This window comes from Patiria miniata, unplaced genomic scaffold, assembly GCF_015706575.1.
Source record: "Patiria miniata isolate m_02_andy unplaced genomic scaffold, ASM1570657v1 HiC_scaffold_5, whole genome shotgun sequence".
NCBI classification, from domain to species: domain Eukaryota; kingdom Metazoa; phylum Echinodermata; class Asteroidea; order Valvatida; family Asterinidae; genus Patiria; species Patiria miniata.
The window spans coordinates 17,505,972-17,533,927 of NW_024037072.1; the positions used below are offsets into that span (position 1 = coordinate 17,505,972).

Genomic DNA, 27,956 nt, shown 5'->3' on the forward strand with positions numbered 1-27,956 from the left:
AGGCGCGAGATCGCATTATTCTGCATGCTTTGACAACGTTACATGAGACTTGGCTCCGTGGATAACAGGTGATACTCAGACTATCCGTACGAGGTACATGAAGAAAAATTTGTCGCGATAAAGTGAATACAAAAAGTTTTCCACTCCTTGGATGAAATTAGATTTTATATATAGTGATACTTCCTTCGCGTGACGTATTAAACTAATTTCTATTGAAATTAGTTCTAGATCAGGCTCCGTTTTGTTGTAAATTGACCGGACTATACTGCGACTTTCATGGATAGATCACTGTTGAAATGGTTAAGGAGTTCAGCTTGTTTGTTGATATATTTTACCACCACCATTCAAGTCTTCATTTCCATGGTTTTTCGTCGCAGCCGCGCAATTACAAAATTACAATAGCAGTAGCAGATAACTCCAGAATAATATATTATGATATATATAATAATTATCCGTGCGGATTTGAGACATGTCACAAAGTTTCCCACTTTAAAACACGCTCTCAAAGTCACGCATATCTATCTGATAATAATATTGTTTTCTAGTCGACTTTACTCATTTTTCTCCGTTTGTACAGTATGCTCACAATGTTGCATTTTAGTTGAATTTATACCAACTGGAGCCTGAGGCAGATTAGCCGGAATGAAGCCGTGGTTTTAGGAATTGCCCAGGTGAACGCACGTGATGACGAGTCAGGTGACTTTGTTATCTCACAAGATATACCATGCACAGTAGCGGTAGATTCACAACCGGACAGAGGGTGTTTATGATAATGTATGCACAGTCACCGTGATAAAGATACGCGCGCTATTTCAAAGTACTAATGTACCCAAGTCTTGATGCTCTGAATTTCCTGGGTAGCGTAATTAAAGCGTTACCCTTATTATCCCCTGTGACTGGATTTGATTGATTTAATTCGTCATAGAGCCTGAAAGAGTTTACCCCTGGTGGCGCGCTTCTGGACCCCTTAAGTTGGAAATTCTACAATTTGCGATTCACATTTTGGTACATTGATTTCTTACGAAAAGTCACCCTCGAAAAAAAGGATTTGTGTAAAAAGTGTTACCAGTATCTCAATGTATGGAAACTGAAAAATTGTATGACGTGAAAGAGAAATATCGTGCCGAAATGTACCTCTCACTTCCGGAAAAATCTAAATCCATGCCGGTGAATACTTATTATAATAATAATTTTGTTGCAGCCACTGGGTAAAACTGATACATGTACTTCAATCGGAGACTAAAATGTCTTTTAGTATATACGCTTATAATAAACTTGAAGAACTCATTAGCATTTACCAAAACAATCTAAAATGACCGCTGGTATAAGGACTGCATTCAAGCCAGCCCGACTAAATCTAGAACCCATCGGCTGTATGTAGGCCTCTTCGCGTCGTTATGTATTTTCGCTCTCGAGCATGCAAGTACACGATGTGGAAATAAGCATGCACGAACGAACTTTACAAGGAAACTGCGGGATGTAAAACTCGTTTTTACCAATCTTCAAGTAATTTCTTATCATTGTTTTTCTTTGAGGAATACTCGGATAAAATTCTAACATGAGTGTTTCTTGGGTTGTTTACTGTCAAATTAGCAAGAAAAAGGTCAACCTAGTACAAAATGCCCATAGGTGGGGGCGCGAGAGGTACGGATCCGGAAGATCGCTGCGTGACCTTTTTACTTTCCAGCTCTATATGCGTAGCTTCTTAGATAGCTGTTGGCGTTAAATAGCTGATCTGAATGCTGGATGTTCCGGCAGGTTCAATAACTGTTGGGAATTTCACACTTTCATTGTTTTCCCAAAAAGCGAATTTTGTTCCTTAAATTGTGTTTAATCAATATGATCGATAAAATAAAATTCAACCTTTTTGTCACATTCTTGGTTCTGGAGGATTTTGGGGAGGTTATGGCATAGAACCATTCCGTTTCCAACTGACGTATGCGCATTATGGTCATTGACTATACTTGGCTGCATAAAACAAATAGTTGCGTCCCGTTGAAGTGTTGTGTAAACCTGACCGGAAACCCACCCGACCTGAAGCCAACTTCGGGTCGGGTCGGGCCGCATTCAGGGAGTTCAGATCGGTTTCGGGTCGGATTCGGTTTCTATCTATAACTAGCGGAACTAGAACTAAAACTAGCTTTGCGCGACACCCGCTAGCTTGGTTGAGTCGCACAGTTCGTATTGTTTGCAGAAGTTGTCAGTGAAAAAAGTTATTATAAAGAGGTAAATAAATAACCAAAATCGGGGCAAATCGGCAAGGATGCATCTTGATACGATCATCTGACCAGACAGATATTTTCTTCATCGTATTATTTTGTCCGAAAATCCCCCTAATTAATCCAAATTCCCCTCAAGAACATCAGCTACAGATTCGCCCCCCCCCCCCCCCCTGAAAACAGGACGCTGGGAAGGGCTGACCTCTTTGAGCTCTCAGATAATCTTTGGAAATCAATATAAAATCAATCGTGAGAGACCTGAACTTGACGTTTGCGGGAATTGATAGAGTAGTCCAGGATCTTAATTTTATCTTAATTTTATCTTTATTCTACACGTGCTAAATGGCGTGACCCAATTCCTTCCGGTTGAAACCGGAAGCGCCTTGTTATTTAAAATTGGTGAAAGATGTACACTTGCTTTCAACGATGTATGCTCTGGCTAAGTTGTTCTTTACCATAACATTATAGTTATACTAACAATTGATGTGACGTCATCATGACGTCATCACGTGACATGTGACGTCATAATTCCAAAGCCCTATGAAATGTAATCACTTGCCACTATTTATTATAAACAGCCTGAGAACTACACATCTTTCCTTGATGGAACTTATATTTGAAACTTTACATGTCACACGTCACAAATTTCTACCGAAACAGCCCTGTGTTTGTCCACAAACATAAATCTAGTTATTATTATTACGGTAAGTTATCGGGCATGTCAGGGACATTTAACTCTGCCGGTCAAAGACTTTATATTACGCAAAGAAATGTCGCGGTAAGTTTCCGCATGTAAGTTTCCGCACGTGTGGCCAGACCCGCTACTACTAGGCCTATCAGCTGCAGTCTAGTGCATAGTGATTACGTGCATAAAGTCCAACTTGCTTACAGGTTGTGATGTTAGACTGCCGCTACGCGTGTACCGTATACGCGATGCGTGGTGGTGGGGGTGCATGTGCAGCTAGCTAGGCAGTAGCACATTGTGCGTGGTGCACGGTGATTGTAAACATTCAACAACTTGTACTTGACAACATGGGTGCTTGCAGTGCACACTTGCAATGGAGAGCTTGGGCAGCTTTACTCGGTGGAGTTCTTGTCCACATTACACTGGGAACAATCTACACATTTGGTAAGTTCGTTATAGCCCCATAAATGTGGCCAATTTACTGGACTACCTCCGTAAATAAACTTTATTAAAGCCCTATAGTCTATACTACAACTGTACAAGACCTATTCCCGTCCCGTCTGAATGGAACAACCTCCCATCACATGTGGTGAATGCAACCTCAACAAACCTGTTTAAGAACCATCTTGATGCCTACTGGAAAGAAATTGGATATGGGGTCACAAAGGCTTAGCCAGGCTTAGCCTATTCTATTCCCATCAACCTAAGTAAGTAAGTAAGTAAGACTTTGTAACCACAACTATGGCAATGAAAACTTTCGTCCACAAAATTGAAGAGTTTACAGGACTGGAATTTAATCAAAAAATCTCAAAACTTTTCAAAATGTAACATGCGGTAAAGCCCCATGTTCTGTTCATCGAACAGACATAATAATAGATCTAGTTGTTGTGATGACTGTGCGCAGTCTACATGTACAGTGAAATCTCGTAAAACCTGCATACTCGAAACCCAAGTAAGAACCTATTCCCGTCAATTGTTGTTGAAAAGAAAATCCATTTGTTTAAGATAGTGGATATTTTGCCGGAGGTAATGACGGCAAACTAACGATTACTAAAGGTTGCCGGCGGCAATCCATATCAACAGAGGGCGCTGTACTCTTTAAAATAGGGCTGAATTATAAGATGTATTAAATTCCCACCGGAAGTTGAGTAGCACGTTTGGTGTAGTGGTTAAGCAAAGGCTCTAATAAGCGGGATGACTCGCGTTCGATTCCGACCACACCACATTTTTAAGTTGTTTTTTTTTTTCATCCCCAAATAAATAAGAATATTCTTCTTTTATTATTTTAACATGTCTCAAACATTTTTTGCAGAGTATTACATTTTCTTTTTCAGATTTGTGGCTCTGGAGGATTTTTTTTAAAAGGGAAATAAAGTCCGAAATTATAAAATGGTCTGAATCCCATCTTGTGAATACGAGGTAACAACGATAATTTTGGCATGGAGCCAGACTAAAACTTGTCACCGGAAAATGTTTAAGTACAAAAAAACAGTAACTGCGCATGTTCAGTGCATATCCGGCAAACTAACGTTTACTAAAGGTTTGCCGTCTCCGGCAAAATATACACTGCCTTTGTTTAACTCAAAATTTGAGCCCATTCCCCTGAGGTTTGTCTTATTGAGATTTCACTGTAGATGTATTCAATTAGTTGGCTTGGCAGAGTTGTAACCAAGTCATTTTTTTCCCCAAGTCAAGTCAAGTCCCAAGTCAAATTTTAGCAAGTCAAGTCAATTCTCAAGTCAATTTTTTTCCAAGTCAAGTCAAGTCTTGAGTCAATTTTTCACAAGTCAAGTCTTGAGTCTTTAAAAAAAAAAAATTAGATGCACATACATGTACTACGTACAGGAACCAGATGAGGAATGGGGTTTATCAAAGCGTGCATCATGTAAGGAGATTTTTTTAAATGTACTTTTTCAGACATCCTCTCTCAAACACCTTAGGATTTGTATCTAAAAAGTCTAAAAAAAACCTCATTTGATAGGGCCTATAATGTTTTCAAACTTGTTTCATCATGTTGAATGTTTGAAGGACATCTGACAAAATGTCCTTCCGAAACGTTTTCGTTTAATGCATGTTGTGAATTCTTTTTGCTTTAGGCCTATGGCAGATTGGAGGTGGCAGCCGTTCTCCAGTTGCATTTAGCATGCTTACGATTAACTACTCAATGTGTACGTGTAGCCTGTGACTACAAATTCGTAGCCTTGTGGAGACTCACACACAATACGGAACAAAACATTGTAAAGGTCTCCACAGGGCAATTTCTATAGATGAATAGGTCTCCACGAGGTTTTCACGAAATAGATATGGGTTTTAAAACCCATAGGAATTTCCAAGGTGGGTTGATTTGTCGCAAATGGAAGAGTTTTAGAAAAGGGATATATATTCCAAATTTCAGCCAAGGAAACTAATCCTGGTTAAAATAAGAGCATTTTGAAAATTCACTTTCAGCCAAGGAAACTAATTCTGGTTAAAATAAGAGTATTTTGCAAATTCACTTTCAAAATTGAACACTTTACTACACGAGAACAAAGAAATGTCTCCACAAGGATACAAATTTTGGAATGGGTGGTCTCTATGGAATGACCACTGTATAACAACTGATGGTACTCAGACTACACACGGGGGTCGCCCGATAGTCCGAAGGTTCTTTAGTCCTAAGGTTTGATAGTACGTCTGAATGCACAAAATTTCCATAAGAGGGGGTTCGTAAGTCCAAAAATGAAATAATCCGAACATGAATTAATCCGAACATTTGATGCAATAGTCTGAAGGTTCATTTATCCGAAGGTTCGATAGTCCGAATTTAGAATAAAGTTAATCAGTCCGAAGGTTCGATAGTCCGAAGTGACAATAAGGTCTGATACTAGTCCAAATCGACATTAAGGTCCGATAGTCCGAATTAACAGTAAGGTCCGATAGTTCGAAGTGTCATACTGACAAACCGTATTCTCAATTTGGACTATCGAACCTCATTGTCCATTCGGACTATCGAACCTTATCGTCAATTCAGACTATCGAACCCTACCATATTTTCGGACTATCGAACCTTATCGTCTGTTCGGACTATCTAACCTTATTGTCGATTCGGACCTTAATCAATTTTCGGACTAATGGGCCCTTTGGACTATCGAACCTTCGGATGATCGAACCTTCGGTTGATCGAACCATGGGACTATTGCACCTTCGGACTATTGCACCTTTGGACTAACAAACCTTCGGACTAGTCCCTTCGGACTAAAGAACCTTTGGATTATCGAACCTACAAACTATCCGGCTGTAACCCTACGCACAGCACAAACTTCACCTCACATGCACGATGTCGAGTATGATACATTGTCCATAACACACGCATAGTGCTAGTCATCTACATGATGTGTGGCAGGCTCAGGATGCCCAGCTATCGCATGCTGGTTGCTAAGTAATTCGCTATACTGCATTCTTTTCAACCGATGATGCTAGTGCGCACGAACGCCCAGAGGTTTTTGGTTTTTTGTAACTTTAAGAAACATGTTAATGTCAGCAAGTCAAATTTATTCGAGTCACGTCAAGTCACAAGTCATATTTTTTCAAGTCAAGTCTCAAGTCATTTTGTTCCCAAGTCAAGTCAAGTCTCAAGTAAAAAAAATGGCGACTCGAGACCAACCCGAGTCCGAGTTAGCGACTCAAGTCAACAACACTGTGGCTTGGGACAACACTCTGTATTGTGGCTGCTGAGATTGGGTGCTCTTGTATAACATACATGTACATGTAAATCCCGAGGACAGCAATACAAAGAATTCCGAACAACAGTTTATTTGTTGGCCTTGAACAACATGAACAAGCATCGTTGGTGAAAACCATCCTTGAATATATTGTGTGTGCTTATGGGATTATATGACCTCCTGGCCTTTCTTCTTGTAGTTGCCAAGAGCTTTCTGATTCAGTACATCTCTGATAATTTACCTTTAATAAAGATGTGTAGGCCTATATGTATTTTTTTAGACACCATGTAGAACTTTCATTTGCTTCATATCTCACCTCCAGTCACATTTTCATAATTGCCAGTGACAGGATGTGATACGTTTGCCTTTATTTTAAGTCCCAAACTTTTGTGTTGTTTGTTGATTACAGTACTGGGATATGGTGGTCCATCCTCCCCCCCCCCCCAAAAAAAAATAATATTCTCATTGAAACTGGCACTCTAAATCATCAATCCTTGTACATGTTTTCTATAGCTGATCCCCCCCCCCCAATCCCTGGATCGGATAATAGCAAATGAAAAAAGTGCTTCAGAGTGGACATCAGAGTAACCATTATTGTTTGGTCTTTATGAACAGGTAACATGTCACCTTATTTCACCTCCTACATCCGTGAGTTCAGTCAGCCACATGATCTTCGTTACCAGGTAAATTTTTATTCATTTAATCCTAACAATCTTCTGTTTCAGAATCCAGCAATTGAAACTACCAGTACATGTGTAGTCAAACTATCCAGATCTAAAAGATTAAAAGCCAATTGAATTGAATTGTTAGATCTTTTTAGATTCAGTACCCATTTGTGATTATTTTTAAATGATTTTGTTCATGTTTTCAAAGTGTTGTTTACCACTTAGTCACACACATTTTCAGAACTCCCCGTTGGTCTTGACAATATTGTCATCAACTATCCATCCGTCTTTGTTTCTGTCCCACTTACATGTACCTTAGGGGCAAGTCCAAATTGTCAGTATTAAGAACTTAATCTTTTCAAAATTGTTTTGATCCACTCACCGTCGGCCACCCAATTTTTTTTTTTTGAAATGTTGAATGGCTATTTAATATACATGTATCCTATACACTGAAGAATAAAGTAATGCACCAAAGGAAGCAGATATTTCTGGTCAATGCTCTCCCTGCTCAGGAATTTTCAATGGCTTTACCAGGCTTCCAGCACAAAACTTTGTGCAGTATTTTTCAGTTCTACTGCGCTCTACTTACCCGTAGAGTATCACTACATATGCATTATTCCCTAGAGGAGGCCAGCCATAAGCTAAGATTTATTACCCACAGTACCTTGCGGCGCGCCAGCCATACTTCCTCTTTTTTCTTAGCAGCGTCAACTTTCTGACAAAGAAATTACAGGGCATAACAGCTAAGCACCAGAAAGAAGTTTCCCGTACCGTCAAAGAGTTCATTCAACTTGGCGTACTACCTACCAATGCTGCTAACCTCATAGTTTCTGCACCACGTGCTGCCTGTTTCTACCTCCTCCCGAAGATTCACAAAGCTAATAACCCAGGACGGCCCATTGTCTCAGCCTGCAGTTGTCCCACTGAGCTTGTTTCCTGCTACCTTGACTCAGTTTTGACTCCTATTGCACAAGCATTACCATCATATGTCAAAGCCACCTTGATGCTCTCCGGCTGTTTGAAGATTTCAGATTTGTGCCCTCTGCTAACAAGCACCTTTTCACCATGGATGTGAAGTCTCTCTATACCTCCATCCCCCACGCAGACGGTTGGTAGCCTTGCAATACTTCCTCGAGTGACGGCCGGACTCCACGCCATCATCTACGACACTCGTCTGTCTTGCAGAACTACCGGTAGTTCTGAGGCTCCACAACTTTACCTTCAACAACAGACAAGGTGGAGTCGCTATGGGTACGCGCATGGGGCCAGGTTACGCCTGCCTTTTCGTCGGGTATGTCGAAGCTAACCTGTTCAAAGACTATACACTGGCCCACTGCCTCTGCTCTACAGGAGGTACATGGATGACATTGTTGGTGTAACATCATCCACAAGGGAGGAACTGAAAAACTTCATTGAATTTGTCGGCAAATATCACCCTGCCCTGCAATTCACCTCAGAGGTTTCAGAGACCACACTCTCCTTCCTTGACATTCAACTTCGGATTGATGGTGAACGGTTGGTAACCTCCATGTTCCACAAGCCAACTGACTCCCACAGCTATCTACAATACGACTCCTCCCATCCACAGTCTTGTAAGGATTCTATTCCTTACTCACAGCTCCTCAGACTACGACGCATTTGTAGCGATGACAACGATTTCAGGCAACAAGCTTCTACGATGGCCACATTTTTCGTGGACAGAGGCTACCCCACGGACATCACATCAAATGCCTTGCGTCGAGTTTCTGCCATTTCCCGCAAGAAAGCACTTACTCCATCGGCTAAGGATGTAGACAAGTGCATCCCTTTGGTCCTCTCCTACCACCCGTTTAACGTTCCTGCGGGTTTGTGCTATCATCATGATAAAGTTCCGCACACTACGAGTTGATCCTTTGACCAGCCACATCTTCAACAACGACTCAACTCCCCTCGTTGCTTTCAGACGTGATCAGTCCTTTGGACAGACTTTAATCCGATCAATGCTCCCACCAGTCTCTGATGTTAACGACATCAACACCGGCACCACAGCTTGCAATCGCCCACGCTGTAATACGTGCATGTCCATCCACAATCCACCCCAGATCGGCGGTCCCAAAGGCAGTTATACACCCAGAGGACAATTCACTTGCGTATCTACCAACCTTGTGTATTGTATCTCCTGCCAACTATGCAGTGTCCACTACATCAGCGAAACAAAGTGTCGTTTGGCTGACCGATATACTGAATACCCTCGAAGTGTCCGACTCAATCTCCCCAGACACCCTGTGCATTGGCGGATCCAGGGGGGTGCTACGGGGGCGTGCGCCCCCCCCCGGCAGTGACCAAAATTTTGTAAAATAAGGCCATTTTTCACTCGAATGAGCCGTTGCGCCCCCCCCCCCCCTCCCGGCACGAACCTCTCTGGATCTGTGGAGATGTGGAACAACGCATCATCTACAAGCTTGGAACGCTCACACCTGGCGGTTTGAATGTGGACTTTTCTGCATTCAAACAGTCAGTCCAGCTCCAATGAAGGCCCAGTGGGGCCGAAAATTCAGCCAGAAAATTCCGTTGAGCACTGCCTTAACTTTTGTTTTCAAATATATTTACAGAGCTCTCGCTTTGCTAAATTTTCTCCGTCTTTTCTCAGCCATTTTTACAGCTAAGTTCATAGTTTTATTCTAATATTTGTCTTCTATTGTTGTTTCTACAAGTCAAGTAAATTTTTGTAATATTTGGTCGGGTTTTTTTTCGTGATTTTTCTTTGGTTGTTACGGGTACATTTCGGGAGTGAGGTCTCGCACAGCACAGGGTGCTGGTCCCTCACTCGTGTTACACGGTTCTTGCGGTAAGAGACCGTGTGCCTGAGGCTTCCCACAGGTTGCAAGGAGCTCACGCCGTACCCATCTAGCGAGGCTTCGTACAGGCTGCAAGCTGCTCGCTTTCCACATTTACACGACCTCTTCTTAACGTGAGGCTTAGTACAGGCTGCAGGTAGCTCACTTCGTACGAAGCAAGTGGGACTTTGCACAGGTTGCTGGCTACTCACTTTATGCTCGTACATCACAACCATTCTCGTGAGGCTTTACATGGGCCGAAAGTCATTCATCCTGTTCCAAACGGACAAGGCTTTGCAGGGGGGAGCGTTGCACGAGTTGAAAGCCGCTCACCCACTACTTACCGACCCATCAGCGTGATATTCGCTACTAAGCCAATCCCTCACGCTGCACCGACTATTTGGAGTCTTCGTCTTCAAAATGATTGCGGTTATTTACCCGGCGGTACCGTGTTATTTACCCGGCAGTTTCGTTGTCTCACGGCTATTTTTTGCTGTACTGAACAAGTGAGACTTTATACGGAGTGCGTTTCGCATGAGTTGAAAGCCACTTCCCCTTACCTAGGTTACAACTTACCGTCCAATCAGTGTGATATTTTCGCTTATTAGCAAATCCCTCACGCCAACACGAACGCCACGTTTTGCTGTTATTTCAACCGCAAGTTTTGTTGTCTCACAGCAGTGTTACTGTGCAGAACGAGTGAGACATTACACAGAGCAAGTGTCGCACGAGTTGCAAGCCACTCCCCCCTAACATGTACCTATGTTACCAGTTACCGTTACACGCTGCACCGAATAATCAGTGCTTTTGCCCTCAAAACGAACACTGCTATTTGACTGGCAATTCGCTGTTATTTACCTGCCAGTTAAGTTATCTCCAAACTTTCGACAGTGTTATGCTTCCGACATACTACTTACTTTATACTTTGAGTACTTACTAGAGCGATACATACTTCATTAGATACCGTAGGCCTATCGCTCTTCAGCCTAGTTTACTGGTCGCCCAAAAATCGTGGTGGCTGCCACACTATTTAGGGCCAATGATTTTCCGCGATCGCGGAAAACGGACGGAATTCGCGGAATCTGCTCCTCGAAACGGAAAACGGAATTTGAATCTGAAGAATATAATTTCTGCAATTTTATTGATAAAAAAAACATAATTTCGTTAATAAATTTATTGAGTACAAAACAAATTATTGATGATTGATTGAACAGACGAGCCATACAACAAATGAGCAGTGTTTATATCATGATTTTGGGGGGACAAAAACGTTCAAGATCAGAGCAATAAATGTTGCGAGATCATTACCGTAGTACGCGTAGTCATGGGAGTGACAGTCCCGACGCATGCCGTAGCTGTCGGTCAGCGCAACGGTGAAAAATCATCACACTCACGGCACGCTCTCGCGGGTCTCTTTTGCTCCATCGGCAGGTTTATTTTTCTCTGTTCAATCAATCAGCCATTCGTATAACACCTAACTTTGGCTCTATTGAAATGCATGTTGTGCTTCAGTCCAAAATCTACCGTGTGTTCTTATTCCTCCATGCGTAAACTATCCAATTTTGTCGCTAACGTTAGCCCGAAAACAAAATGGCGGACATGAATTTCGTTTCGGCCAGCTGATGTGTGTGACGTCATGGGATTGGCCTGTACGGCTATTGCATGTTTCTTGCATGTGTGAGTCAGTGGCAGTGCAGTATACGACTTGACTGTGGTGAAGTTAAATACTATGTCTGTACATTGATCGGCCGTTGATAAAATAGAAATAGTTTTCCCGCGCTCCAACCAAACGACTATTTCATTATCGTCTTGGAATTATTTACTGTGTACATGGTATATGTTTAAATGCCTTTTTATGTATTGAATAAATGTGAAACGGAATTTTTCAGCCTGAAACGGAATTCAGAATTTTTGAAAACGGAATTTGCACTTTTCTGAAACAGAAAATCATTGGCCCTAACTATTGTTCCGGCCGTTCCGATTATTTCAGTTGCCATCCATTTTTACGGCCCTTTTTATACGGGCGTTTTTCCCCGTTCTGAAGTCAGGTCATCCAAGGGGCCCCCAAAGAAGAAATCTTCGGTGATTTCCAAACCCAAGAACACCTTAAAGATTCAGCACATTATTACTTATTCCAGGGGTGTCAAACTGATTCCACCATCCCGGCCAACATGCTAGGCTCCGCCTTTCGCTGTCTGGACCATACACTTCAGGCAGTTCTCGTTGAACTTACGTGTTTGTCCTCATAGCATAGAGACATGACGAGCAGCAATTTTGGATGCCATTATTTTGCCTACCGATGGAGCTCGCAAGCGTCTCGAGTCCCTTCCCTTCCCGGGACGAGATCTCTTTGCAGGCCAGTTTTAGTCTCGTATGCAGGCTGAAGCTGATTGTATCAAGGCTACAGAGAAGATTAATTTGGCAAAGATTCATCCCAAACCGCTTCCCCAGTCTCGTCGGGTATTACCTGCAGCCAGAGGCCGGGGCTCCCAGTGGCGCTCACCGGCTACTGGCCCTTCCTTTAAAGCCTCCCAGCCGTTCAGACCCCGTCGTCATCCGCCACAGCCGTCAAGCCATGGTTTTCGTTCACCGCTCGACGCCAATCCACGGGCCACCTCTCCCCTTCAGCCTCAAACGCCACTCCCGGCAGCGGTTTGGCTGGCGGAAGAGACTATGCTCACCAACAATGGGCCCTCATCACAGGACCTTTGGGAGCTTGTTTGGCCCATTTCGCCAGGTCCTGGGACCAAATCACTTCTGACCGGTGGGTACTCACCACCATCTCACTCGGCTACTGCCTGGAGTTCACAAGTGCCCCGTCATTTGCGTGGACCAACCTGTTTGCCTACGCTTTTCCACCAATCTCCCTACTACCCAAAGTAATCGGGAAGATGGAGCGGGACCCATGCAGGGTCCTTCTGATTGCCCCATTTTGGCCCCGACAGGCGTGGTTCCCACGACTTGTATTGAATTTACATCTCCCGTAACAAAGACTCTACAAAGACTCTAATAATGCCAGTTTTCTTATGTCCCTAATGTTAAAGCCTTCAATACAATATTTGTTATAATAACGGCAAACTAAGTAAAAGCTGTCCATAACAATAGAGAAATGATAGGTAGAATTTATTGGAGAGAATATCTTATCGTTTTTTTAAATTCGGGTACATTTACCGGTATATGTGTATGTTTTGATTACTCTGCAGGAGGCTAGTTTGATCTTTGCTCTGATGCTTGTTGGTCAAGGATCAAGTATGTGGATTGGTGGGTTTCTGGAAAGAAAGATTGGTGTACGTATTGCAGTATTGATTGGAGGATGGACCATGAGGTACAGTTAACTTTTCATGTCGTGGCTCTTAAAGCTACAGCTTTTGCACTCCATTTAAACAGGGTTTGGCTATCTTAAAGTCGCTGTCCAAATGCTCTTCAATACATTTGATTTGTTTCTCCAAACAGCTAGCTTATTCAAACCCCTACTCATTGCAACTTTGGGCATTTACAGCCTTCTGGAACAGACTCGATCTTATTACCTCCACCAAGGAGGTAGTGTTTTCATCGGATTTGGTTAGTTTGTTGCTTGGTTTGTCTGTTAACAAGATAACTCAAAAAGATATGTACGGATTTGCATGAAAATTTGTTAAGGAGTGGACCTTGGTTAAAGTACAAATCATTTAGATTTTGGAAGTGATCCGGATCTGGGTCTGGATCCAGGTTTTTTTTAAGGATTCTTCACCATTTATGCGAGTACGGTATTTCTTTCAGTGTTGGAGTACTCGTACTCGAGTACAACTCGAGTACACGCATGTACTCGGCCCGTACTCGACTATCATTACTCAAAAATTATTTGGACTCGGCCCGTACTTGATTCTTTGTACTCAAATTTTGGCACCGACTTGTTGGTTTGGAGCACAAATCGAGTACATTAAAAAAAGAAAATTGATTCTATACAGGTAGTTCATCCTGGAATGCAATGCGAGTGCGGTGGGGCGGTTGCAGTCTGTATTACGACCATTGATATAGAATAAAAATACTAGATCGGAACTACGGTATGGCTTGTACATCGTATAATCCCCTGAAGAAGGTGCATGTACACACCAAAAGCTTTGGGAGTTATTTTCCAGTGCACGAGCACTGTTATAATTTTAACTTTATGTCATATGCTCCACCGTGCTACGCAGCATCTCCACTTTTGTCATTCATTACAGCTAAATGTATCTGTCCTCCAGCAGGTGACCTAGCTCAACGCGCACGAAGCTAGAAATGCGCACCGAGTATGTACGCGCTGGGCACACACGTGCCGCTTTATGTTTCGGTTACGATACTTTTATTTTCTGCAAACTTATAAACTTGTAAACCTTTACATTGTGCAGGCTATTTACTCAAGAGCAAATGGTTTTCAGTAAAAGCGTTTGCTTAATTTTTATTCATACAGATGGGAGTAAATGCCAAAAAAATGGTAGTAAATGCAAATGCCAGTTTTTATTCAGATGAACTACAGGTACTGTATGGTATTATTTGTACTTATCATCTGTGGGTAGCACACACTGCCATTTCCGGCCTCTTGCTAAGGGCGGGTCGCTGACAGATAATTCCGGCATCGCTCGTTGCGTGTTTATCCATCATCCATTCCAAATACCGCAAAACCTTTGCGTGTATACACGTCATCCGACGTGAACTGGTTAACAGGTTGGGATGAAATGACCCTATGTACATGTGTAAGATTTAGTTGGTTATTTGTCAATTAACATCCGTGCCAAGTTTCATGAATTATACATTTCTGCAGCATTTGATCAAGCTATTGAGGCCAGATGAAACCCCAACTTGATCTTTCCTTCAAGGGGTTATTATTATTTGCAAATCCTACAAATGAATTTCAGACATGGATTAGATCCTGACTGTGCTTATACATTGTATTTACACATCACCCTTCAATACCTGTGGCCAGATCTGATCATCCTTCAATGGGTGTGCATCAAAACCGGGTACATGTACCTGAGTACCCGGCCGCTGATGTCAGGTACTGGTTCCAGATTATGGTGACTAACTTTACAAAGCACTGAGTAACTCTTCAGACAGTGAAAAAGAAAGGTTTTGGATGCCACTTGTGGGGAATTTTCAAAATGAAAACCAGGCTACATGGAAAACCAAAACCATGGATTTCCCGTTTATATGCATTTTAACGACAAGTTGCTGTTTAAACCATAAAGCTATGAAGCCCTTCAGACAACTTCCAGGATTTGAATTGGGGGGTTGGTTTTCTTTTACAGGTACCTGGGTACCCGTGTTTTAGTTCAGTAGGGTACCCAGTTTCCATACTGCCCATAAATGCACACCACTACTTCAACCTCCCCCCCCCCCTTGATTCGCTTAAAGAGGCATCCACAGTCCAAATACTAATTGATTTTGTGAAAGATGGAAAGGTAATTACAATGTACATTGATAAAGGAGACTTGGTGTTTAAGCAAGGATACAATTTAAAACAGCATATCAGCCTCATGGTGTACATGCAAAGCCCACTTGCTCCCTGAAAACCTAGATGCTACCGGTACAATCTTAGCCTCCAAAATAGTTTTTCAGAAATATGTCTTGAACACATTTTCTTGTACATGTTGGAGTCTGATAATTGTGATATTTGTGTGTAATTCTCAATGTAGCCTTGGTGTACTGCTGTCTTACTTCACCATTGAGCATTCATTCACTCTGATGACTCTAACCTATGGTGTACTTCAAGGCATTGGTATTGGTATCGCATATGCTCCACCACTTGTATGTGCCATGCGTGTAAGTATGCCAAAAATCTGCTTTATTTTCATTGCAAAGCTAAGATGGGCCTGTGGTTAATACAAGGTTTCTCCAGGTTAATACAAGGTTTCCTCCCCTTAAACAACTGTACTGCAGTTTTACCTATCTAATGGATCTTCAAGATCACCTCTTTACATTTTGCGCAGGGATGTGCATTTCGTTTTTGAATAAAATTGTTTCAGCACTTTCCAGTACAGTCCAAAATAGATTTATGATACCATATGAGCAGTTAAAGGGAATATACATCATTTGCTTTTGCTGTAATTTTCAGAAATGGATGGAATTGGGGGGTTGGAAACATATAGCAAATATAGTTACACTGATTTTTTTTTAGGTTTTGGGTTCGAAAATGCTATAAAAACCAAGAAAAACAATCATTTTCCTGTAGTCTGGTTCCCTGACTCCATTGAAGAAGAAACAGAGCAGTTTACATACATTGGGGAATTGTAAGGTCAGGGAACCAGTCTAGCTGGCTTGTACCCGTTCATAGGTGTGTAATCGATTGCAAACAAGTGCGATGGTCAATTGGGGCCAGTATTTGAAAAAAGGCCAGTTTTTTCCAACACTGATCGGCCGATCAGCGTTGGAAATTGATACAAAAATAGCACTTTCTTGAAAATGAGAGTATACCAGGTGCCGTGATTTTACAGGATGCTTTACACTGTCATTCACTAACAGTCCAGCAAGGTATTTCAAAATGATTTGGTAGTTTTATTTTTTGATGTTTGCAAATGTTGTATTTTCCCTTTAAGCAGCAGTCATGCATGCCTTCATTAAAAGTCTAGCCTGCCATTAAAATGGTCTGGAATGTTTATGTTTGTAAATTGCCGCTGCTGTAAATCAAGGGAGCATGAGCTACATGTAGATGCTGGTTATTACATGTTTAATTAGCTGTATAATGAGGCATATGGGACATAAAACTAAGAGTCTCAAGGCTATGGCGTTGCATGGTGCCATTGCCATTGAATATGCACCATTGTGTTGTTTCTCTAGGCCCCTACATTTCAACATTTTAAAGTGTGCCCATAATAATCACACAAAATGGTGATTAAATGGTGGGCGTGGCCGTCACCCCCTCTTTTTCCTTTTTGCTGATACCGTTCCAACGCAACGGTAGAGGAGAAAATGAAAGCTGTTTGTAATGATGCCTTGGCACTTGTGGAACGTGAAAATATTACTTAAAGAGGGCTTTTAGGTCAGATTAATTACCTTGAGCCCGGCGTATTGGCGAAAATTTTCCAATTTTCCCATATACGTCGTGTACACAGACAAGAATTACCATTCGTACCCAAAACCCATTGACCTATAGTCATGATATTTCTTGGGTATGTTCGTGAAGAGTTGCTCTATGCATGTACCGAGTTTCAAAATTTTTCGTCACTCAAGGGCTAGGATCTTACGGGTGAAAATAACCTGGCCCTTTTAGGGTTAAACACTATCCAGCTCTCAGTCTAAGTGATACACGGCGGTGTAGACAAACTAAACCCAGCCAAGTACCGACTTGATTTCAAGTCTGGGTTATGGTGGGCATTAACACATTGGTCAGAAGGAAGTGGATTTGCCAGATTCCACAGGCCAAAGGATATTTTGCAGAGCCTGTAGTCTAGTAATGGAATGCTGCCATACATACCGGTATATTCAAAAGTGTTTTCAATTAAAATAAGACCGTAAGGTAATATTACATACAATTTGCATAAGAATAACATGTAATATTAAACATATGGAAACAAACCATCTCCCCATGTAGTGGGCGAGGCAGAGCCTTATAGTAGAACTTTACGTGGCATTAGTTAGTTATTTGTAAATGAATTGTGTTATGATGAGATATTGAATATGTGGTTCAGAATTTTTAATTTTGTTTATATTTAGTGGCTGCCAAAACGGAAAGGTTTAGTCAATGGACTTGTTGTGGCAGGATTTGGCGGTGGTGCTTTCTTCTTTGATCAAATCCAGACAGCATTTATCAATCCTAATAACCTTGTGGCTAACGTGTCATTGCCACAGCGTCCAGATGAAAAGTAAGTATTTTGTCAGATAGTCTGCATCCTGAGCCATATTAGGGGCCATTCAGAATTTTCAATGTTTTAAAATTTCGATCTTTTTTCCAAATTGTGGGTGGGTGGGTCAAGCTAAATAATTGAAAATCGAAATTCACTTTCCATTGAAAAAAGATACAAAAAACAAAGAAAGATAGATCTTTTGACTTGCCTGAACTACGCGCAAACGTTCCGATATCGCGGTGTGTGTTTCTTTTCCAACTTCGTCCCCTGTATGTACTGTCAGTGGCGTAGCCAGGAATTTTTCGGGGGGGGGGGCTGGAACATTTCATGGGGAGGGGGGCATCATGTAGATCAATGATAATTTTTTTTAGAAACTCAAAATCTCAGCGGGGGAGGCGACTGGGGGGCGACAAGGTTTCATGGGGGGGGTCGCCCCCCCCCCCCCCTGGAAACAACAGTACCAAAGTACAGAAAGTCGTACGCAAGAGCTCCCCAGCAAGTATCGCTGACGCCATTATGATTCCAAAATTTCTCACTGTGTCACACATTGAAATAACTAAACAGCGTCGTTGTATTGTGAACACATAAAAGCATTCAAGTCGCGGTTCTTGCACACTTTCTGCAAGTCGACATAGATATCCTTGAACCACTGCCCCTGCTTTGCATAACAAGTGCACATGAATGAACGATTCGACTTTTATTCAAAGAAATTTCTATGTACAGTCACCAGACTCTATTCAGTAAAGTCCCCGTCAAAACGGAAGTAAACAATCCACGTGCATAACGCACGGCTACACCATCGTACAGTGTGGCAGGGACACCAACAAGTAACACAACAACTAATTTTTTTTTTTAAATTGATAAATATTCCGATTGAATTTCGTTAAAATATACTTGTTGGTGAGGTATCACACATTTTATCACATAAAAGAGGAAGACCGACAACTTCACGCTGTCACTGAGCTAGACACACATGTACATGGTGTTCAAGTACATGTACATGTACATGCAAGTGCATGTACATGTTCAGTTTTTTATTAATCGAAATTAGGGGTGGGTGGGTGGGTCAAAAAAAATTGGAAAAAAAGTCGAAATTTTAAAACATTGAAAATACTGAATGGCCCCTTAGTACTAGCATTTGATATACCAGATGGGAAACTCTCAAAGCATTTGCTGTGATCCAGTGAGAAAATCAAATATTAATATGTTATTTCAGGAGTACTGGTGTACACATGCTTGAGACTCATCACACTCCCTACAAACATGAAAAACATATCACACAACATGTTTCAAGGATTTTTAACATTTAAGCTAACAAAAATAGACACTTTCTATCCTTTAAGATCTTATGTTTGCCTTCAAAAGACTACCATGAGCTATGAGGCTAGTACTACTTTTACAGATACATGTAGGGTGTATAAGTTACCTGTAACATACTGTAAACCAGTAGTTTTTGTTTTTGTAGTGTACATGAATTTGTCATTATTTTTGTTTAGATACTTCCAGGAACATTCCTTATTGCAAAGGGTGCCCACTAGCTTTCTCCTTTGTGGTGGATGTTATGCTGTGTTGCAGTTAATAGGGTGTTTGCTGATGTTTGATCAGCCTGACACAAATGTTAAAAATGTGAGTATCGGGGCTCTCTTGACAATTGTTCAACTTAGAAACTATTTTCCCTCTTTTTAGCATCTTCCAACCACTGATGAATAAAAGCCTTTATATGTTGGCTGTATTTGTGCACTACCATATCCCCTTGCAACTAGACTGGCTTCCTATCCCTACATTATTGATTCAGGAATGGGAACTAATCTACCCCTGCCAAAACTGAATTATTGTCAGGCCACAAATAATTCAAAATTTGTAAAGTAATAATTCCAGACTTAAATGTGATCTAATTGCTTCATCAGATGATTCATTCAAAAGTGAATGCAATTTGTGTTGCCAGAAAAACAGCAATTAAACATTAATTTTTCGGAATGAAAGTCAAAAATACTAGTGACAAAACCTCTTCCATCAATCTTTATATGCATTTCAAATAAAGGCAGACAAACAAAAGGAACTGATTTAGCCAGTGACAAGTTTTGTCAAAGTCACAGCATGTAATCTTTAGGGAATAGTAAGTTGAGTAATGAAATTCCGAGCTCTGGGGCACCATTTTAATTTGTGCTGAAACACAACTGAAATTCCAGTCCGAAGACCCTAGACATAGGACCCAACTTGTTATGAAACCTGGGGTAGCTTGAACAGTAAGGACTGGTTCAAACACTGTATAAAGGCAAAGGCAAAACAAATGTGATGTCATGAAACTTTCGCAGTGAAATTTGCCAAAGTTGAAATATGTTGCAACATTGTTGACTGGACGTCACAAATTCAAGTTCACATTCATGCCAAGTACTAGCCATCTAGAGTACCTGGCTTTGGCATGCAGTACGTTGCACATGCATGCTTTGGAAGCACAGATACATCCCAACTTCCCATAGGACACATGCTTACTGCTGGCCAGAGCCAAATAATTAGGACATGATATTGATTGTTCAAGAAGAAGGTTGGGACCTCGATGACAAAAACCAATAGTATTAAGGGGAATATACCATATAACATTTGCAAACATCGAAAACTAAAACTACCAAGTTTTTACGAAATACCTTACTGGGATGTTGGTAAATGACAGTCTAAAGCATCCTGTAAAATTATGGCACCTGGTGTGAAATCATTTTCAAAAAAATGGTATTTTTGTGTACATTTCCAACGGTGGTCGGCCGACCACCGTTGGAAAAACCTAACTTTTTTTTAACTACTGCTCCAAATTAACCCCTTTTTCAGTCCAAATTTTGTTTGCTATTGGTTACATGTTCATGAAGGGGCGCAGGCCAGCTAGACAGGTTCCCTTACCTTACAATTGTCCGGCATCTATAAATTGATCCATTTTATCTTCAGTGGAGTCGGGGAACCATACTACTTGAACAGTTTTGTTTTTCTTGGTGTTTCTAACATTTTCGAACACAAAACTTCAAACAAGTCAGTGTTACAATATTTGATCTATTATACTATCCCCTCAAATATTTCATTTCTAAAAATTACAGCAAAAGCCAATGATGTACATTCCCTTTAATTATCTCAATAACTACTTTCAAAAGTTCATTACATTTTGTTTCATTTCATTTGGTACTGTTGATACTTTATCATTGAAAAACATGTTGACATGGCTTACTTTTGTTTCATGGGGAAAATCATTATCTGTTTATTTTTGTATAAGTAGAACTTACAGTGTAGGGCCTACATCTGAATCATGAAATGGCACACTAACATTGCCATTTGCATGGAATATTTCATTGTGTTTTTTATACAGAAATTCCAATCAGATGACAAGAAGTCCTTGATTAATAAACAAACTAAGAATGTGGCCTCTGCCAATGCTGCACCAGATGAGAATGAATATGGTACATGTAGCAGTAGTGATGAAGGCAGTGATCACCATCCTGGACCCATAGCTACTCATCAGGAAATAGATGAAAAGAGCTCAGGCCTTGATCTCCATCCTAAAGAGATTGTTAAGACGCGTGCCTTCTGGACCTTATGGGCAACATTCCTTCTGAATGGACAGACCATTGTTTTCATTTCAACCCTGTATAAGGTGGGTATGTAGCAAAGCTTTGGATATCTTAGACTTGTCGAGATTGCCTTGTGTCTGACCAAAGTGATGAGTTACCCTGTGTCTTCATTTGTTTTGCAATGTTTATAAATGTATCAATATTATTTGTTCATCAAACCAGAAAGTGTTTGATCAGAAGAGGTTATGAATATGGGTTCTCTGAAGGAGGAATTTGCGAATATTGTGCCATGTACAGGGCGAGTCCAGAAAAGCGGAACCCAAACCCCCCAAAAAATATTTCATATTTTGAAAAATATGTAGCACCAAATATAATTATGACTGGTGAAACAATTTAATAAACTACTTTTAATTTAAATGAAAAACAATTACCCTAAATGTTTCGTCCAAAATGCGATTTCAAGAATTGTCGTCACAATTGTCTGCAAACATCACAAGCGATAAAATTCCTTTTGAAGGCCTGTATTTTTTTTAAAGTGAATTTTAACACCAAGAAATCTGATGTAGACGTAAAGATGTTATGGATTTGTGGTCATTCAGATCCACTATCCGGCATTCTCTAACCTTGCATTGTGGACCTGTGAACAAAAGAGGTCCACAGGGTGCAGGAAGTGTGAACGTTTTGTGGACTTGCCCACATCCACACAAGGTTTCCCCCTCTCACAGTGCAAGTAAAACAATTTTTGAGTGGTCGGGCACAACCCGACCACTCTTTGAAATCGTTCGTATTAATCTTTCTTTTTCTTTTTCCGGACAATACTTCTCGGCGGGTTTTCTCGCAGGTCTTTCTGCAGTTAACAAATACTGCAGTTGTCTAAAGCAGAGACTGATGGGGTATACATTTAAAACATCATAATTTTGAAGCCTAATTTCATATTTGGATGTCTTGCACACAGGCCTATGGACTGAGCTTTATCTCTGATGACAGGCTTCTTGCTTATGTGGGTTCAGTCAGTGCTATCTTCAATGCATCAGGAAGGCTGTTTTGGGGACATATTGCCGATGTGTACTCATATAAGGTAAACCCCTTGTAAAAAAAAAAATGTAACGTTTAGGGGAAAAGTCCTTATGATCATTAAAATAGGATTTATTTTAAAATTGATTCATGCGCATGCATTTTCAAGAAAATGGTTTAAATCGGGTTTAAACCTAAAAATTTATTTGCTAAAGGTTAAGTTTGTTGCTTTAAGATCAAGGTCACAAACTATTGAACCCTCTTCCATCAAGGAGTGTTGTATTCTCAGTGGTTTCTGGACTAATTGGGGAATAGTAATGTAAATTTACCATAACTGTACAGTAGAGATTAGAGGTTAGCCCGAGTATCATCTGGTAATCACACAAATATGTATTGCCTGTGTCTATCGAATGTCTGTCTATTCCATGGACGTGAATTTGGCCACAATTAATTTGTGGGCGTCTCGGGGGGGGGGGGGGGGGGGGGGGGGGGTGACACTCCCCCTCCCTTAATTATAAATGCTGGCAAAATCGTGTTTCCTGTATAGGTAAAATCGTGTGTCAGTCGGCAAATGTCCCGGGTTGAAGAGTGCCACCCATTGTCCAATAGTGCTTCATTATCGTCCACGTTGAACAGCTCACCCCAACACAACACCCCCCCCCCCTCCACTTTATGGAGGCCAGGTGAACGGAGAAAAAATCCTGTCTGTCTTTTAGCTTTGATGCTCTGTCGGCAATTTTGTTGTCACACTCCTCATTCAAAGTGGTTTAGTGATGCTCCTGAATGTATTTGTCTCATTTATTGTGATTGATAAAGTGAATATACCTGCAGCGTTGTTGCTAAGTGGTGAAGTACGTTGAATCTTGCGCTGAGATCCAGGAAAGTATCACAGCTCAGACCTATATACAGACCCAGTCATGGCTAGCTGTTAATTGGGTTTGTCCGGACGTGCATAGAGTAGAGAACATTTTGATTTCTCCGCAATCGACCATTTTAAACTGAAAGTATCAATAAAAAAGGCCGTGGTAATGTAAGTGATATACCATTTTGTTATCGAGTACCGCTATTTGAGTACGAGTACTTTGTTTTATCGAGTACCGTTATTCGAGTACGAGTTTTTTGATGATCAAGTACAATTTTACGAGTACTTCACTGCTCGAGTACGAATTCCGTCATATCGAGTACTAGTACTTTGACATTCAAGTACGAGTACGAGTACGAGTACGAGTACTTCAAAAAAAGTACTCAAGTAGTACTCAAGTACGAGTACCGAGTACGAGTACTACAACACTGGAGTTTTCTCTGTCCAATACTGAAAAAAAATTGAAAACAGCACATTGGGTTGCTGAGAAAATGTAAATTGTGTAACACAACTCCTTTTTGGTCCACTCCAAGTCCAAAGGCATTACCACAGTTGAGGGATTTACGCTGTACCTATTTGTGCATGAAATGCATGTAGCGCATTGTTTCAATTCAATTCAATTCAATTCAATTTGACTTAATTATCCCTGACGGGAATTTCTATTGGCCTTTTACATTTAAACGCGTTAATGAAAAATTACAAGTTTTTAAAATTCAATACAGATAAAATACTGAATATAACCTAAAACAAAAGGCCTGTTTAAAATTCCATGTGATTACAAATTAAAATCCTGTGTTATAAACTATTCGAACAGATGTCTGTGTAATTATAGGGACCCTTCATATTCACTATTTCAATCCCATCAATTGTGTTAAAAGATAAAAAATACTGCACAAAACCTAAATTCAATACAGATAAAATACTGAATATAACCTAAAACAAAAGGCCTGTTTAAAATTCCATGTGATTACAAATTAAAATCCTGTGTTATAAACTATTCGAACAGATGTCCGTGTAATTATAGGGACCCTTCATATTCACTATTTCAATCCCATCAATTGTGTTAAAAGATAAAAAATACTGCACAAAACCTAAATTCAATACAGATAAAATACTGAATATAACCTAAAACAAAAGGCCTGTTTAAAATTCCATGTGATTACAAATTAAAATCCTGTGTTATAAACTATTCGAACAGATGTCCGTGTAATTATAGGGACCCTTCATATTCACTATTTCAATCCCATCAATTGTGTTAAAAGATAAAAAATACTACACAAAACCTAAAAAAGCCCCCTTGAAATTCCACTTGGGTACAATTTCAATCCTGTGTTGGTCTCGGTAAGTATTGTATCAAAATAATAATCATCGTTCCAACTGCATGTTCAAAATCTGAACAGCTGAAGGGACAAATCCTTACAAACAACATGGCACATAATATGACAGTGTACAAATTAATATGATGGAAATACCTTTAATTTTCCACATGAACAGCTGTCTTTTCCTTTTTAGTCCTATTTCAAACCTTTTCAGCATCATAAATATGTAAAAAATATTAAAGAAATTGCACAAATGAAAGACAATTGCACAGTGGGCTTACAGTAACATGTTTCACTGTTTGAAGCACCATTGGGAAGGATGAAAAATAACTTCTTTTACAAAATTGGCATTTTCTCAACAACCCAATGTGCTGCTTTCATGATTTTTTTCAGTATTTGAAAGAAAAAAACTCTCGGCTTCAATCTGATATCCAAAACAAAAAAATTAACTCATCCGTTTTTGGAAAAAGGCAAATGTTTCAGGGGTGCAGTTTTTTGGGTTACCGTCGTTTATCCATGGATTTTAAGGAGAGAAAATCGCTCTCCTTAAAATCTCCTCAAAGATTTTAGGATAGCGATTTATAGCTCTCCTGGATTTTCTTTAAATGAAGGACTGCTGTGCCCGCTGCAAGAGAATTAGACTAATTTTCCAGGGAACTAGCCAAGTGCACACACACGAAACGGGCGACTCGTACATCATGAACATGTAGCATTTTGTTGTATTCCTGTCACAGTGCAAAATGTTGTTTTTTCTTATTTATGACAGGTCTTGTAAAAAATAGTTCAGGTCCAGTAAGATTCTTCAGTTACTAGACCTGCTGTCTAGTGCTTTATTTCATGAAATTCGAGCCCTGAATATGAGTGTAAACTTATAAACACAGCATGGCTATACACGTAGTATAATTAGCATATTGGTATAAGTGCAGATGATATAAATTCTATGTGTATAATGTTTACTTTTATATAGGTTGCAATGACATCACTGTGCTGTTGTATGTCGGCACTCATGCTCAGCTTTATAGCAACACCTGCCGGGGGAGAAGCAATGTTCTTTGTCTGGATATGTTTCATATTCTTCACTTTCTCCGGCAGTTTCTCGCTTTTTCCCACAGCAACTGCCAGGTATAGTGTTTTATTATACAAATAACGTTTATGAGTGCAACGGTAACAATAATTTTATGAGGTGACGGATGGAGTGTACATTCCACCGGTCACAGAATGAAAATATTCTTTCCATTGCATGAATGTGAAACATTCATTATTTGTTTTATACAACACTGAATAAATCCTCGTCATCTGATTGGACACAGCCACCACCAAAACAGAATAGAACTTCTATTTTTGCTGTGCGGCCGGGCCATGCATAGGGAGGACACGTGATCAACGACCCACCAATCAGATTACGGGGATTTATTCAGGCGTTGTACAGCCTTAAGGAGATACAAGATTACATTTGCACAAGCTGTAACAATATTGCAAGCGTCGAAGACAAGTGCGATATTGTTAAAGCAAGTGTAGTATATTCTTTTTTTCACAAGATGGAATTTTTGTCTGGGTGATGTATTTTCAATATTGGGTATATATACTCGGTGTTGTCCCACGACCCTGTCCTCATGTTTCCAAGGCATCTCCTCTAGTAAGCAGGGGGTTGTGTTTTCAACTCCAATCAGAACGGTTTGTAAATTGTTCTCAAAATCACTGGGGACAACGCTGAGTATAAAGTGTCAGGCCTCACAGCCAAGCCTTTTAACCTATCAAACCTATAAAGACCTACACATGTACATTTCAACTTGGGAGCAACTTATATAACCAATAAAAACCTATATTTTTTATTGTTTTCATCAAACCGGAAGTTAGGTGGTGTTAATACATACACTTAAACATTATTATAATTTCCATATATTTAGAAGTTCTTTTCACCTCATGATGAACATGTATCCTCTCTGAATCAAACAGTATTCAGTTTGCACATTTTAAGTGCTGACGTCGTCAAACCGGAATAACATGTAACGTGTACATAAAATGTACTGAAATTTTTCATACCCTAAAAGATGCATTTTTAAACAAAAATTAAAACAGATGATTTTACTGGAAAGGCTGAATTTGTATGATCCTTTATCTATTCTGACACAAAAATGTTCACAACTGGGCATTGACCTGTGAAATAGTTTTGAGCCCGATCACCCGGCGTTTGTAACTCGATAAATGCAAATCTAGTTTTAATTGTTGAAATTGGTATAAAAAAAAATTGAGTTGTGAATAAGGGCCATATGTTAACATGTTTCCCTTCCGAACATTGGAAATAACATGTTTCCCTTCCGAACATTAGAAATGATCATAAATGATACTAATTTTGAATGGTATGATCTAAGTCAAAGATAAAGAATGGAATGCTAATGTACCAATGTTCAAAAAAAAAGGTTTTGACTATAACATTGCACAATCTTCTGTATGATTTGTTTTTAGATCATTTGGCACAAGCTACGTTGGCTTGAACTATGGTCTGCTATTTACATCTCAAGCTCTTACTGGCCCAGTGGGTGTACTGCTGTCCACTACACTGAGTGACACTGTTGGCTGGTTTGGCATGTTTGCCATGATGGCTGGTTTCTCTTTCATTGGTGAGTAAACACTTCACATGGACACATGTTTTATAACCTTTTCTTAGCTGAATGCACAGAAACTTAATCAATTTCCGAAAGAAATCATGTAAACTTTGGATTTTGCTTATCCCATATTCTGCCATGAATATTTGTTGACCTGGGCAGTGAACACAAACCTTTTTGCGGAACTCGGTACTTAATTACTAATCACCAGCTTTGTCGGTGTCTTGACTATTTGCGTATGTTGTGAACAAAATTAGGAAGAGTAGGCATTTCAAAACAATGTGTTTGTTCTTCTGTTTTGCAGGTGCAATTCTAACTGTGACGTTCAATGTGAAGAAACTGAATGGTAGTGCTCTATAAATCCAACTCTTCACTTGTGGACTTGATTCTCAGAATGAGCCACAACAGGTTCAGCAACAGTATTGCATGTTTATGGTGGTGATCGGGCTCAAACCCATCACCCTTTTGAAATGGTCGATGTGTTTCTTTCTCCCTTTGTTTCTTTCTCTCCTTATTTCTTTTTTTTCTGGATAATAATTGTCTGGGACTTTTTTTCTAATCTGTTCATGATATAAACTCAGTGGAACTTTCAACATGTATAGGTTTTCCCGGCCAAGTTAGCAGATTTGGCGGCCAAATTGGTGACCAATCACTCATTTTCGCACGAATTTGAATGCACGTGGAGATCAACATTCAATGAGCTAAAAACACCAATCAAT

The 27,956-nt window shown here is 40.3% G+C and overlaps 1 protein-coding gene across 1 annotated transcript; it reads left to right on the forward strand.

The window, feature by feature from the left end:
• The first annotated feature begins 3,074 nt into the window (after positions 1-3,074).
• On the forward strand, positions 3,075-27,951 carry LOC119741548 (oxalate:formate antiporter-like). The gene is made up of 11 exons (XM_038217343.1): positions 3,075-3,348; positions 7,221-7,288; positions 13,290-13,411; positions 15,738-15,864; positions 17,755-17,903; positions 19,382-19,511; positions 21,235-21,519; positions 22,392-22,514; positions 25,599-25,753; positions 27,098-27,252; positions 27,542-27,951. The coding sequence occupies exons 1-11, from the start codon at positions 3,252-3,254 to the stop codon at positions 27,595-27,597; spliced, it is 1,467 nt and encodes a 488-aa protein (XP_038073271.1). The 5' UTR covers positions 3,075-3,251; the 3' UTR covers positions 27,598-27,951.
• Positions 27,952-27,956: the final 5 nt, after the last annotated feature.